The 16,070-nt window shown below is 41.4% G+C and overlaps 1 protein-coding gene across 1 annotated transcript in view; it reads right to left on the reverse strand.

Moving 5' to 3' along the window:
• The window catches only part of dlg3 (discs, large homolog 3 (Drosophila)), a 197,755-nt gene that overhangs the window by 52,305 nt on the left and 129,380 nt on the right, over positions 1-16,070 (reverse strand). Inside the window, 2 exon segments of the mRNA XM_028458760.1 lie at positions 1,233-1,395; positions 15,504-15,648. Coding sequence (XP_028314561.1) covers positions 1,233-1,395; positions 15,504-15,648 — 308 coding nt within the window.

The following is a 16,070-nucleotide window of genomic DNA, read 5'->3' on the forward strand; positions in this document are numbered from 1 at the left end:
AATACCAATGCCTCGATGAGCTAATATCATCCACAAAAGCTTTAACCTAAGGCTAGCATCACCAAGACACAGTGATAGGTACCCTGAAACAGCAACCAGATGCAGACAACAGCAAATGTAACTATGAGACTAAACACAGTTTAGTCTCACTCATGTATGACTAAACTAGAGGAAAACAACAGTTTAAAATCAACAAAAAACGAGCAACATTTCAGTCATCGCTGTGTGCACAGATCCATACGGTATGTATATGTCATGAATAGGATCTTTTAGCGGACATCACAGACTTTCCAAAATGATCAGAATGCCACCATGTCTGAGGGCCCACCAAGCAGGATTAGGGCAAGATAACCACATTGAAAAGATGAGGGCAAAAATTGAGTGTGTAGGTTTTATGAAAAAACATACTTTTGGTTCATATTGAGTAGTTTACAGGCCATAAAGTAAACATTAGTACAGATAGCTTACTGTATATCCAAAGTAACTAAGCGGTTACGGACTTGCTCAACATCCCAAAGTGATGGCCCAAGTTGGATTAAAAGTAGTAACCCTCTGATTACAAGCCCACTTCTTGAACCACTACGCCACGACTGCCCCTTTTAGCGACTCATTGTTATTTTCTCAGGAAATGTACTTTTTTCATGTGCTGGTTTTCCTGTTTTGAGACACTTTTTGACACATTTACATATATATATATATGTGTGTGTGTGTGTGTGTGTGTGTGTGTGTGTGTGTGTGTGTGTGTGTGTGTGTGTGTGAAGTGTGTTATATTTCAACCTCTTGCCAACATATAATTTGGGCCTATCGTTAAAAACAAAAGGCATTTAATAATATTTTATTTAGACAAAAGACTTGAAAAAAATTTCAATTGTGAACCATCTTAGGCCAGTACGGTTATGAATGGTTTAGCAGGTGGTGGGACAATTTGCGTAAATCTATCATAGAGAAGACACATGTAAATGAATATATTGATAAATAAACAACACCGGATGATAATTGTTTTTGTATTAAGTTTATACATTTATAGCAACAGAGATTTAATGCTCTCCTCTTTCCCTGTTAGATGTATTGCTCTAATCCCTCAAATACTTCCAACCAAGTCCTGATTGCCCTGATGATGCTTTTGTTTTGTGTCGCCCCCCAACATAGCGGCTTTAGCAAACAATTCCATGACACCATGGTTAAAAGCCCTATTAGAAAGTCATTCATGGAGCAAGTGGTGAGGGGCTTACCTTGTGAAGTCTTCCTCCCCCAGCATGTGGCGGGGAACAGGTGAGTATCTGGACGGGGTGACCTGGGGAGGTGGATACACTGGCTTCGGCTCCATTGCACCCATGTAGTTGTGGCTGACGTGGTTGTCTACCATGGTGGGGAAAGCTGGAGGGAGGGCCAGGCCAGTAGGGGGAAAAAAGAATGATCACAACACAGGCAAAACATGGACACAATGAAAAAAAAACTGCACGGAATACCAGCACTGAGCTCCATTTCAATGTTATTGTATCAGTTCTATTCACATCACTACAGTGTAGTTCCACACTATTAAAACTCATGAATTATTTTGTGTGAATCAAAGCACATCAGACATGTAATCAGAATGGCAGGGTCCTGATACAAAATCTCATTTGTGAAGAATAGCATTACAGCAGTATGACTCACTGGTCCTTCCTTCATTTCCTGTAAAGCACGGATTATTTAGCTCTGAACTTTTCCCATAATCCTGTGCTCTTTGTGACTTCTATGAACCAGCTACTTTAGCAAACATCTAAAAAGATGATCATGTACTTTTACTTAAGTAGTTTGAACACTAACACTCTTACTTGTGATTGAGTACATTTTAAGCGTACTTAAGTATACATTTTCAGTACTCTTGTTAGCTCTGTCCACACAGCCTTTTCCAGTAGGCTGATAAAATGTAAAGCTTTGTAGGGACATGCTCAAAAAATTACATTTTTTTTCAAGGAATAAATAACAAAATAGTGTTGTGATGCTAAATGCTAATTTAACTAATGCTGTATATATCAACTATAATTTATAGTAAAATTGTAACCTAATCAAAGCATACTATATAGTCAAGGGGTAATTACTGCAGTAAATATACTTAAAATAACCTATTTTACCAACATGAAGAGTAAAAGAAAATATTATTAAAGGAGCATAGAGCAGGATCAAGAAATCAGACTCCATAGTGGTACGATGGCCATTACACTAGATTTCCACTGGATGCGTATCTGCTCAGAAACTGTTTCGCTCTGTAACTGCAGCGCAATCTGCAGTCCGGCAATACCCACCACCTCCGGTTTTGCTGCATATTTGTTGCAGTAAGGACTCAGAAGATCCCGCTAATTCACTCGTAATATGACATACAATTTTAAAAGTGCTCGGATCGAGCCATCAATGGAAAGGTCTCCTGTACTCGATTCACGGATAGACTCCAAAATGGGCCCGCTGGAGGTCCTGGAAGGTCTGCAATTTTCTCTGCCAGGGGTAACCTTGGTCAATGGATAGAATTCACCATTCACCTTAATTTCTTTTGAAAAAAGTCTGGATATTTTATTCTGTGTCGATGCACTACTTCCTTTCCCGCACTGGCTTATTTTTGTTAAATTGCTGTAGCACAGCTCCAGCGTCCGACAAATATAGGAGGGTTGCATATCTGCTGCAGAGGGTTCCAGCATGCTGCAGCAGTTACACAGCTGTGTTGGAGCAGATTCACATGCGGTGAAAATTGACACCTATACTTTAATGGAAACCTATCAGCTGCGTTGCGGTTTCAGATGCGGTGGAAATTGGGGGTAAGTGTAACTGCAGTCATCAGCCAAGCTGGCGTGGAGGCGTGCATGAACTCTTTAGAAGCGCAGCTGCACAGGGAGCCAGGGATGCACAGGGAGCCAGGGATGCACAGGGAGCCACATCCCGGCAAGGCAGTCTGGCTTGGCCCTTGGAGGGGGCCCTGGCTTTTAAAAAAAAAATAAATAAATAAATAAAAAAACTAAAGCCCGTGGCGCGGGCGACATCAACAATAGGTGATTTGGGGCGCCGTGGGGGGCTAGGTTGGGGTGCCTGGGGGCCGGCGGGGAGACTCCCGGCGGCCCCCTGGTGCCTTATGCGGCTTGGGGTGTGGTCGTCCTCCCTGGGCGGGCTGCTCCTGGTGCTGCGTCCGTTCCGGGTCCCTCTGGCCTGGGGTCGGGTCCCTGCTGGCTCTGGGCCCGGCGGCGGGTGCCCGCCGGCTGCCCGTTCGGCGTGGCTCTGGTCGTCTGCTGGGCGTGGGCTTCGGCTCCTCCGCTGGGGTCTCGGGCGGGGAGCTCTCTGGGCCCTCCCCTCGGGGGGTTGGGCGCGGGGGTGTGGGGGGTGTGGGGGGGGATGGGGTGGGGGGTCTGGGGGTTGGGGGTTGGATTGGTGGCGTGGTGCGCTGGGTCCTTGGCTCCTTGGGGCTTTCTCGGGTGTGTATGGGGGGGGCGATGGTTGCCTCTCGGTTTGGGATCTTGGGGGCGTTCGGGGGGCTGCTTGGCCGTGTGGTGGTCGCCGGGGGCCCCCGGATTGCCAGCTCTTGCTGCTGGCCTGGCTGCTTCCGGGGCCCAGGGGCGGCTCGTGGGTTTTGCAGTGGCGGTTCTTGGAAATACATTTGTCATGGATGCACTGGCCTTGGGCTGTGGGATAACACTCATACTGGGCTCAACCACAGACACGTTGTTCCCAAATACCTGTTTTATGGAATTTCCACTCACTTCTTCCTCTGCTCACAGCCACCACCATTATTCCTAAGCCGCACACTGGTCACCAAACTGGCTTGATAACTCAACAATAAGCACAATATACACAACCACAATTTCACATCGCATCACTTGAAATCTATCGACTACTCCCCACCCATTCCATTTCCTATCTTGTATTCCTCTTCCCTGTTAACTTCCCCACCCCTCTCCAACCCCTCACCTTGGTGTAACACTGCCCTCTCTTTTTTTACATCCTCCCTTTAATAAAGTATTTCTTACCCTTCCCTAGGGAGGGCTGGTGATGGTCACAATTATGCAATGAAATAAATAAATTTATTTAATTGCAATAACAAAATATGCATTGCTGTTAAAAGATTGCACTTCTTGTAGTGTTAACCTTCGACAGAATGTGCAGACAAGAGAAAAAAAAAAAAAAAAAAAAAGAAGCGCAGCTGATACTGTGACTAGAGGATGGATACCCGTACGAAGCCCAACGGTACTGGATGGACACATAATGTCCTTTGCGCACAGGGCTCTTTCTTTTCTGCTGCAGCAGCTGTAGAAGTGAGAGCAGGGTCAGCACTGCAGGCAGGAGCAATGGGCAGAGGAGGACAATTATGAAGCATCCACTGTTAAAACAATCCTTTTTCTGCACAAGAACATGGATTATCCTTATCTTTGATACATAGATTATATATATATATATACTGTATGCATGGGTCTCTTGCACGCACTGTGCCCCTGTTTGTGTTTGACATTTGCTTGCTTCCCCGTGCACTGATCTGATGTTGACATTAACAGTTGTTTGTTAATAAAAGTGGGCTTACCACTGAAACAAACGTAAATATGTTCTTTGTATGAGAAAAACAATGAGGTTTTAAAAAACTCTTAACACAGTCTGCCTGTCCATCTCAGCTGGACCATTTCAGCTCAATCTCATCCCCAAAAGTGTTTCTCACCAACAAAACACATGTGAAGCTCATTTAACCACAACACTAGCCAATAGTCTCACTTTGGAAAGTGACACAGTGTCACTCTGAGCACACTGAACTACGAAACACTAACAACAAAGAGCATTACATAAAATACATCTTGTTTTTGAAGTTTTAATGTTTTTTGCCAGGTAAATCAGTATTTTGTTATAAAATAAATTGTTTGCACTTTGATGGTTCTAAATGATTGTATATGCTATGCTGTACAACAAGACTGAATCAGTTATCAAGAACATTTGTGCTTTTGCACAAGTACTTTAGGACCTTACAAACAATATAAAGATTACGCTAAACAGAAAAATGCAAAATCTCAGAAATCAGAATGTGGTCTTCCTCTCCCTCTCCTGGCTGCTCTTCTCTCTCTACCAACCTCACCCATTGCTCTTTGATCCATACTTTGAGCCACTCCTTTGTTTCTAATGAGGCCAAACACAGATCACCTGAATCGGTTTTCAGCTGACAACTACACTCAGCTGTGTTTGGAATTGCAAAATTCTTTTATTTACTTTTTTTTAGCCAATATTTTGATATAACTTTCAATAGATTTTAAGGTGGCTGCAACAGACATTCTCCATGTTTCCCCCCATCATTCTGTTTATTTTGTATTTTGAACTGTTTTGAACAAAGTGTGTTACCATTTTAAAAATGTGCTGTAAAAGTATAGTGTTTAGCAGGTGGTAAACTGGTGATTGAGAAAAGAGTTCATATGATTTTTGGTGACTGTGGTCACTGAATGCATTTTGTGTGAAAGCAATGAAAAGTTTAGTTTAGTCCACATGGACTGAGAGTTTTACAGACTGTGTTTTACGCGTTTTGAACAATGCTTGTTAGCAATCAAAACAATTGTAAGTATCCTCCCATAGGGGATGTTGACCCCAAAAGTGCTGACAGTCGTATTTCAAATCCCAATCATCTAACTCTGATGTCAGGGTAAGGTGAAATCATCCATATGGGGCTTATTTAAACCAAGTTCCAAAATACATACAAAGGTAAATTCTAACACTAAATCACTGTTATATGGAAATTTGAGATACTGTGGCTCAGCAGTGGGCTTTCATGAGCAGGTGGGATGTGAGAAACCATCCACACTCAGTAGGAGGCAAAGAGCCGCGCTTGTTGTTGCTGTGTGTGTGTGAGTGTGCATGCTTGTGTGTGTGTGTTTAAACATTCACTGTGCTCACTATGTGGGTGTCTAGGTATCACAGTTTTAGAGCACAGTGATCCAAGATAAAAATCTGAAAACAGCTCAAGAAAAGACAGAACTTGATTCTCTAAACAGAATATGCTTATATGGACCCTGATTTATAAATCGTAATCTCAAAGCTGTGGTTTTTAAAGACTTTTGTAATCGTGGATGACTGCCAGAGCGGTCAGTCATTCGGGATCCTCATGTTCAGTGAATATGTTTCTGAAGAAACTCTGCCTCAGGTAAGGTATAGCCTTACTGGGTCACATGTGACTTTGTTAGTATAATACTTGCCTGTGAATGCACAAGATGGTGTCATTAACATTAATTTATGACACAGACGTATGGCATTACGTCACCATTATGCGATTCTGGGTTTGCTGTTGCGTAGGGTAACATACGTCAAGATTTACCCAGACATGTGCTCTTTTCACGGCTGGATTATAGGAACAGACTGGGTTTCTCAGGGCCCCTGAACGCAACACGTTAATTTAAATGATCGTAACTCTGCTCATATTTGCTCTATCGGAGAAATTCAACCAGTTTATGAAAGATAAGTAGTTGCTATTTACAGCCAGTGTTGGTCATCTGGTCTAGACCCATCACTTCCACAGACAACAGACAGAATAAAGCTCAGAGTCAACATGGGACCATGGGATGTACTTATTTATTGAAATGTATATTAAATTATTATTTAATGTTCTGTAATTTTATTTTCTATGTGATGTTTTTCATTGTTTCAATAATTTAGATACTTAAGGAAGGTTTATAAATGTTTCAAGAACAGATTGTTATAATGCATAATAAAGGTGATTTACCTGAGTTACCACTAATTTCAGATTGTTTTTAAGATACTTTAACAGGACAACAATGATGTGCAGGACTGCAGTAATGTTGGCTTCATACAATAATAATAATAATAATAACCACTGCACATGCCACCAGAGAAGCTTCCAGTGAATAGTTTACAAATTAAAAAAAATATTATATTTAGTTCTAAAAAATGTGTTTACAGCTAATTTTACTGACACATCATCCTGCATGTGCATTATATACACAGTATAAATGTGTAGATTTAGCCAACTGTTAGAGAAAGAATTTTATTAAATACAGAGCAAATGACATGCAAACAGAAAAACAAAGGTAGAAATAGTATATTTAAATTGTGAATTAGTGAATTTTCTTCTACAGAGACGTGATGATGAGGGGTTCGAGTAAAACCCAGAATTCCATTGTAATTTTGAGGGTATAAACAAGCATATAAACACATTACTGGTATATTAACGCATATAAACCAAAGAATATGGAAATGGGACATTTTACTGCTGCAAATGTATTTGAGAACAGGACAAATGTAAATTTCCGAGCAATTCATTATAGTTGTGCAGGACTCCCAGGAACTCCACATACTGAAAATTGGTATTGCCACAAGTGCACTAACATGACACCGCCTAAGAAGAGAACTAAAATTAGATTTAAAAAAAATAAAAATAGTTGCAACATTTTGCAGTCTTGTTCCAGTCTTGTTCTTGTTCCCCATCCTTGTACTCCCAATGTTTAAATGTTGTTTTGTTTTTAAGGTTCATGTTAAATTTTGCAAAAGGTTGCACTTTATTTTTGGCTTATTGATTTTTGTTTGGCAAAGTATTACCCTTTCATTTGTTTGGGCTTGTATTTGTGGTGTTCTGTTTTTGGTTACATTTGGATAAATAAATTAATACACTACACTTTGCTCCCCAAGACACTTTGTTTGTTGTGATTCTACAGAGTTTGTGAGTATGTGTCCCAAACACTGAAACACCATATATATATACCTACTGTATATAGACATATATATATATATATATATATATATATATGTATGTACTGTATATATACATTAGCAGCAGTACAATGTCCAATTTCCATTTTTTTCTGGGTTATCTAATAGCCAACCACGTGTCCTGTCAACAAAATACCAGTAATATGTTACACATTTGCAGCAGTAAAATGTCCCATTTCCATATTTTTTGGTTCATAGGGGTTAATATACCAGTAATATGTGTTTATATGTATATTTATATCCTAGGAAATAACCAGACCCGATGATGAGCTGCTACACTCCGTTACTGTCCCGCTGTCGGCTGAGCAAAAAGAAGTCCTGACGGTCACCGCGAAAGTTTATGTGCCGTAAAGCGTCGTGCTTTACGGGACCAACATCATCACGTTTTGCGTGCGGGTAGAGTCGAGTTGTGTGTGCGCATGCGCGGCCCACCGTGCCAGTCTGGCACGCTGTTTGACCCACCTCTTCCAGCAGGACCATCGGGCCGTTACCCCCCCCCTGCAGTGCAGTTCACACCTACGCAGGCCGGACAATGGTCCCCCATGGTTTCACACATGCACAGAGCTGGTTAGGAACGGCCCTGGTTGCCAGTGTTAGTACACCCTTAGAATATGTTCTATTTCATCCTTCCTGACCACCAGAGGTGGTGCTTCAAGCACAGGTTACCCTATACCAACAAGGTCATGAGGAGTACTACATGCACCCACCTATTGAGTAGAGCGGGGGTAATCAAAAGTGTGCCAAATTTTATGAAGTCAAGATGCCGGGGGGGGGGGGTAATAGTTCCTTCTGACATTTTATTAAACACAGAAGTTAGATGAAAATACACACTCTTGTAAAACAATTTTCATTGTCACAGTTTTTTTCAAATAGCAATGCAACCAAATATAAGCCAGTCAGGCAGCAACTTTAAAAAAACTATTCTGCCTTTCATTCATATTTGGAGAATCAGATGACATTTACCAAACTGCCTAGAATATGTTGAATTTCCATGAGTTTGATAAATTACTTTGTCTCATGAAAATAATAAACAGGAGTTATAAGTAATGCAAAGTGGTTTGTTATCATTAAAGTTTAAAACAAGTTAATTTTGTCGTTTTTCACAAGATCCTTCAGAATGCAATAATTTGCATCACATCTACAGGTACATAACATCAACAGGTATAAACTGTCCTTTTCACTGTTAATAGTGACAGATGTTACCATTAATTTCAGATTGATCAAGGAACAGATAACTTGTTGACACTGATGAGAAGGGTGATATTCAGATCAACAATAGATTTCAGCAAACAATCCAGGGACCTCATGTACAAAGACAAAAAATGGCGTGAAATAAGCGTACGTCTCAATCCAGAGACAGGCATTTGCATGCACCTATCCTTTGAACATCTGAATCAGTGTCGATGCAAGCTCACACGTGCCCCCTTCCTGTCCACACTGCATTTACATACGTAAGTCATATTAAAATGAGATTGCCCCCCGGGATTCCCCTCAGTGTGATGAGAAAAAGCTGCTTTCTGGGTCACTGCACCAGGCTACTCAAACTCAGTGTCTGAAGCTGCCATCGACATAATATCATTCTTGCAAAGAGCTGTCTGCATCGGAGGAAAATTGTCAATACTCCCAGTAATCGACCTAGCTTGGAGGGACAATAAGACAGACTCCATCTGTTTGAGCTCTGCTGTAAGCTGGTGCCAATGTTGGGCTGAGGTCAACTGCATCAGGGCCGATTGGCTGGGTTAGGGGCTAGTCTGGCAGTCTTTAATAGCCAGGGCATAAAGCTACAATTAATACTCCTGCAAATGCTCCAGGGCTGAGGCAAGAGGGGCACTAGTCATATCGCCTGAAATAAAAATACCTGCCTCCATCTTCATCACCTCCAGACTCAATTATTGCAATAGCCTTCTTTATGGACTCACCACCACTCACTCACTCACTCACACATACTACAATACATCCAGAACTCTGCTGCCTGTCTTCTCACACACCCCTATCCTCCAACATGTCCACTGCCTCCCCATGCAATAATGCATTCACTACAAGCTCCTCCTCCTCACCTACAAGTCCCTCCATGCCCTCACCAAGCTCCTCCATCAACACTGTCCCACCCGCCACCTTCCCTCTGCCTACGCCAACCTCCTCACAACGTTCACCGGCACGAAGCACCAAACCTTGGGAGACTGAGCCTTTGCTGTGGCAGCCAGCGCCCTCTGGGACTTACTCCCACAACCAATCAAGAATGCAGTCTCAGAACTTTAAAACACTCCTTAAAACACACCTTTTCAAACATGCTTTTCCTTCTCCTCTCTTTTTACTTGTTTATTTTTCTGTATTCTGTAAAGCGGCTTTGACTCCCCAAAAAAAGCTATGTAAAATTGATGTATTACTATTAATAAATATTATTACCATGACCATCCTGCAGAATCAGAGGGGTCAAGCAAGCAGAGTAGCAATGGCTAATATGCAGGGTGGCTAATAAACACTGACTGCCAATCTTCGACCAGCACTAACACAGGGAGAGGAGAGCGACAACGCTGCTGTCATCTATAAGAGCATACACAACAATCACAGTTTAGCACCAGATACCATAAACGGCTGGCATAAATTAGCTTTCTGACTAATTCTATTTATTTAGAATAGAATGACTTAGATGTATATATACAGTATATACAGTTAGGTCCATATGTATTTGGACACTGACATAAGTTTTGTTTTGTTACCTGTATATTGACACATATTCCAATTATGATGATATAATGGACATGGGCATTAAATGCAGACTCTCTGCTTTCATATGAGGGTATCAACATTCAAAGTGGATGAAGGGTTTAGGAGTTTCAGGTTCATGTGCTACCCTGTTTTAAAAGGGACTAAAAGTAATTGGACATTGCATGGGCAGTTGTGGGCAATTCCTTCGTTATGTCATTACCATTGAAACATATAAAAGGCCTGGAGTTAATTTGAGGTGTGGTGCTTGCATTTGTAAGATTTTTCTGCACAGACAATATGTGATCAAAGGAGCTCTCCATGCAGGTAACACAAGCCATCCTTAAAGGTAGGGTTGGCGATTTTCAAAAGCTAGCATGATTTTGAATGTAGCCACCCTGATGGCTTCGCCTTTACCGCCCTCCCCCCTACCCCCGTGGGCTGTCTCACTGACATGCTGCAGAAGTGGAGCTCAGCTCATCGCTTGTATTGTGTAGAAACTCTGTTGTCTCATGTCTCATTCAGCAGTAAGTAAACAATAAACTTTACCATTATATACGTTAAAAAATGTGACCAAAAACTCTGTTTTAACTCTGTCAGCGGTGACGCGCTTTCTTTGTGAACTCGTGCATGCGAGGGATCGAGAAGGAGCAGGGAGACTGGGAGACGTCATTGGTCGAAGTTATTACAGGTTTACAGATGCTACAGTTTTCAGAGCACAAAGGATCTTAATTTCTGTCAGGACATAGAGACAATTTCAACCAAAATTGCCTACCCTAGCTTTAAGCTGAGAAAACAGAAAAAAACAATCCTTGAAATTGCTACAATATCAGGGGTGGCCAAATCTAGAGTTTTGTACATTCTGAGACAGAAAGAAAGCACTGCTGAACTTAGCAACGCAAAAAGACCTGGGGAAACCAGAGAAACCTCTTCACACCAGCCAACCAAGTTAAAAACCCTCTCTAGGAGGTAGGCGTGTCACTGTCCAAGTCTCCCATAAAAAGAAGACCGCATAAGAATAAATACAGAGGGTTGACTGCACGGTGCAAGCCACTCATAAGCCTCAAGAATAGAAAGGCTCGATTGGACTTTGCTAAAAAAAAACATCTAAAAAAAAGCCAGCACAGTTATGGAACAACATTCTTTGGACAGATGAAACTAAGATCAACCAAGTATGGAAAAGGCGTGGTACAATACATGATCCAAAGCATACTATATCATGTGTAAAACATGGTGCTGGCAGTGTGGTGGCTGGGCAAGCATGGCTAGCGGCACTGGTTCACTGGTGTTTATTGATTATGTAACACAGGACAGAACCAGTCAGATGAATTCTAAGGTGTTCAAGAACAACGTGTCTGCTAAAATCCAGCCAAATTAAGCTAAAGTGATTTGACAGCGTTTCATTAAACAGATGAACAATGACCCAAAACATCAGCCAAAGCAACCCAGGACTTTATTAAAACAAAGAAGGGGAATATTCTTGAATGGCCAAGTTAGTCACCGGATCTCAACCCAATTGAGCATGGATTTCATCTGTTTAAGACTAAACTTCAGAAAGAAAGGGCCACAAACAAATAGCAACTGAAAGCTGTTGCAGTAAAGGCCTGGCAGAGCATTAAAAAAAGGAGGAAGACTTCAGGCAGTCACTGCCATCAAAGAGCTTTCAACCAAATATTAGAAAAGAACATTTTGTTTTCAGTTATTTAGTTTGTCCAATTACTTTTGAGCTCCTGAAAAAAATGGGATTGTGTTTAAAAATTGCTTTAGTTCCTCAGATTTTTATGCAATCTTTTTGTTCAACTCACTGAATTAAAGCTAAAAGTCTACACTTCACTGCATCCGAGTAGTTTGATTTCAAATTCATTTTGGTACTGTACGAAACCAAAATTAGAAAAGAAATTATATATATATATATATATACATATATGAAATAATATAGTTTTCTATATCGCCAAAATAGAAAACTTGATACATCTTGAATCTCGATATGTCGCCCAGCCCTGATTCCTAAATTATAAAACAGCCTAAATAAAAACATAAATGGGTATATGAAGCACATGTGTTTATTTAATATACTTACAGTTTATATACAAGTCAACACGTTGCATATTTACTGTTAATTTCACATTCTTTAACACTTTTTGAAAGCAGGAAGGTAAACTCTGTCACAGTTTACAACGTATTTACACGAGTTCTTTGTTGTCTTTTTGCCGGAATGTCTTCATTCATTCATCATCTCTCTTCTGAGTTGTTTCCCAGTTTCTGGGTTCCACTGTTGGCACTAATCTCGCGAGAACTGCCACCAAGCCAGGCCATTTCAGGTGGTAGTTCTCGCGAGGCTAGTGATGGCGTTCAGTTTAGTAAAGCATATTTTAATTATTATTACATTAAAATATGGGATATTTACGGGAAAAGATGGTGGGAAATAGGGGTAAAATATGGGAGTTTCACGGCCAAAATGGGATACTTGACAAGTATGTCTGAGAGAGATGTGTTTCTTGTAAAAAAAATATCAGATTTTTTTTCCTTTCTTATTTTTGACATCACTCTGCTCCTTTTCACTGGGTTATTTAGGCTATTCACATTCCAAGTTTCTATTCTGAAATTGCTGAAACCCATCATAATAGTTGACTTTTCATTCGACCTGTTCCTGCATCATTGACATATCGACTGTGACAGTAACAAACAATATTAACAAGAACCTTAACATGAACAATAAAAAACAATAACATGTTGACTTCCAACCTCAGGGACTTACACTGCCCTCCCATCTTCACAAACCTTCACCTTTGCCAGTGGAGAATCAGTCCTACCTCCAGTAGGGGCTCCCTCTATGCTACAAGCAAAGTCTCTTTTTCCTTGAGCTGAACAGTCACATTGTCTCTTCCTGGTCAGATTTTGTTATAGATGTCCTGGGCTCAATGGGAAAAGATATTAAGAAAAAAATAAAATAACAATAATAAAGATTAATTGTGGTGGGTTGGGGGTAGATTCCTTGTAAAAACATTCAAATTGTACCTTGTAACACCGTTAAATGTCCATATTTATTGTCTCTGAAAATCTCTGATTCTCTCGGACCCGTTCCGTGCAGTCTCCGTCTCTCCTGTTTCAGTGTCCACCGCGGGTGAGCCTCTGCTCCCAGCCGGCATTTTGGCTGGGTATTGTGTCTGGAAACGTATTTGTTTGTTCATGAGAATTGCCTTTATTTCTTTGTATTATGGGAGTTTTCTGTTCACCTCCCCTAACCCTCCCCTCACATGTGATCTTCTTTGCCCAGTATTTTGCATTGTATTTTGAAAGTTTACCAGGATTGAGAGTGCTTCGTTTTGTGGTTTAGGGCCGATTGACCGGTGTGCTCGTTCGATTTGCAGATCCGTGTCCTTATCGAGTGTCAGCTCCGTCTTTAAAAAGTTGTCGATAAAGATTAGCATTGAGGTCCCCTCGGTGCCTTCTTTAATGTTGTATATACGGATGTTGTTACGGCGTGACCTCCCTTCTAGGTCCGTAACTTTTAGCTTGTAAGAGTCTCTGTTGTTAAAGAGAGTAAAGCAGAGCCTCTTTTAGCTCAGTTTCTCATTTTCATCCAACCGCTGCTCTGTTTCGGTTAGCCTCGTACTGTGGTTACGGACATCTCCTGCGATACTCTGCAGCTTTTGATTGATCTCCGTCTTAAAACTGTTGAATTCCTGTTTAATATAATTTCCAAAGTTGTTCTTGAAGTCAGGCACCTGTTGTTTAAGTTCCGTTTTCAGTTCTTGTATGCTTTTGGCTAAGTTTTGGATAGCTTTACCGGAGGCCTCCAGCCTCCATTTCTTCCACGTTGGTTTTGTTAGCTTTCCTTTTCTCTTGTCGTGATCTTTGTTTTTCCCCAGAGCCTTCTTGCTTCGAACCCCACTCATTTTAGGTCATGTTGGCTTCGCGTAGAAGCAATTTTTGTGTTTTAGTGGGACTTTTTTCATGAAATTGACCAAAAGAGTTTTCTAAGCTGCCATCTTCAATCGCTCAACGGAAGTCCCTCCCACAGCATGTTTATTCTTATAAATTATGTTTGCGCTAGGAAATTACATGCCAAACTTTCAGACCCCATTTTGTACGTAAGCAAGCTTTATAGATGAGCCCACTGGTCATTCAGTATTTTCAGGTAGTCCGCACGACCGCACGGAGTCTGCTCCTCATACCTGGTGTCACACAAAACACTGCTCGCCCTGTATTTTTTACATCGACCTGCATTTCACCCGTCTGGTGAAACAGAACAGGAGAGATGAAGACGAGTTATGAGGAGAAACTGGTAGAGTATGTTTGGGACTTTACACCGGATTTGCACTGGATGCACAACTGCCCCGTTACTGCTCCGCTGCGTAACTGCAGCGCAGTCTGCAGTCCGTCAATCCCCCCCGCCTCCATCTATGATGCGTATCTATTGCAGCAAGGACTCAGGAGATCCTACTATTTCACACTTAATCAAGTGATATAGTGGGTTGGAGTCAACACAAAGAGAACCACAAAACCATTCAAACAGTTCAATATGTCATTTGAGAGGAGCAGAAATAAATCAACCCAGCCCTGCCTTGTAGATCTTCCACTTTTAAGAAGATTATTGTGCTTCAACCACAGGTAATGTCAATATTTATATGTGAAATACAATCCACTGCCACCCTGTCCAGGGTGCACCCCCGCCTAGTGCCTGAAGAAAGCTGGATATAGGCACCAGCAGACCTCCGCCACACTGAAAAGGAGCAAGCGGATCGAAAAATGGATGGAAATGTGATCTACTTTTTATTTCGCAAATAAACCGGATATTTTATCATGTGTCTGAGCACTTCTTCCTGTCCCGCACGGACTCATCTTTGTTAAATTTATGCGGCACTGCTCCGGCATCCGTCAAAAATAGAAGGGCTGCATATCTGTTGCAGAGGGCTCCAGCATGATGGAGCAGTTACGCCTGAGGTGGAAATTGGCACATTGACTTAAATGGAAATGCATAAACTCAGTTGTGGTTTCGCAGCAGATACAAAGCAGTTACACATACAGTGGAATTTGGAGGTTTGGCTGTAACACAGGTGTAAGAAGAGGTAGATACGTACTGCTGGAGTAGTCTGGAGGCGCATACATGTCATTCAGATGAACAGGTCCTGGTTTAGCAACCTTCAGGTAAACCATATCAGAGGTGTTCTTCAGTGCAGCCACAGCTTCCTCATGACGCACATCCTGCAGCACGATGTTGTTCACCTGAAAGTGATGATTCGCGGAAAAATTGTATTATCAACAGCTGAAAGCCCTCCATCTTTGACAACACTGTGCATCACGGCAGTCATCCCACAAGCCAACACAGACAGCAATGACTCACAGCCACAAGGTATTATGAGTTTTAGGCACATCGCGGTGCAGCAGCAGAGCGATATGTTGGTGTGTTAAGTAGTGCTAAAAAAGCAGCAGGTTTGACAAATGCTCTGATTTTCTGCAGATTTATTCTTCCTGGAAAAAAACTGCCACTCAAAAAGTACACATCCTTCTCAAATCTTAATAACTTTAGTTTAATCAACCCCAATAAAATTATTCTGCCAATAATTGAATAGAGAACAAGGAATGAAATAGGTACAAAATATAGTGAATTGTAATCAATAGAATGCAAAAATTGGTTAAGGGTGTTT

This window comes from Gouania willdenowi, chromosome 10 (assembly GCF_900634775.1).
Source record: "Gouania willdenowi chromosome 10, fGouWil2.1, whole genome shotgun sequence".
In the NCBI taxonomy this organism is placed as follows: Eukaryota; Metazoa; Chordata; class Actinopteri; order Blenniiformes; family Gobiesocidae; genus Gouania; species Gouania willdenowi.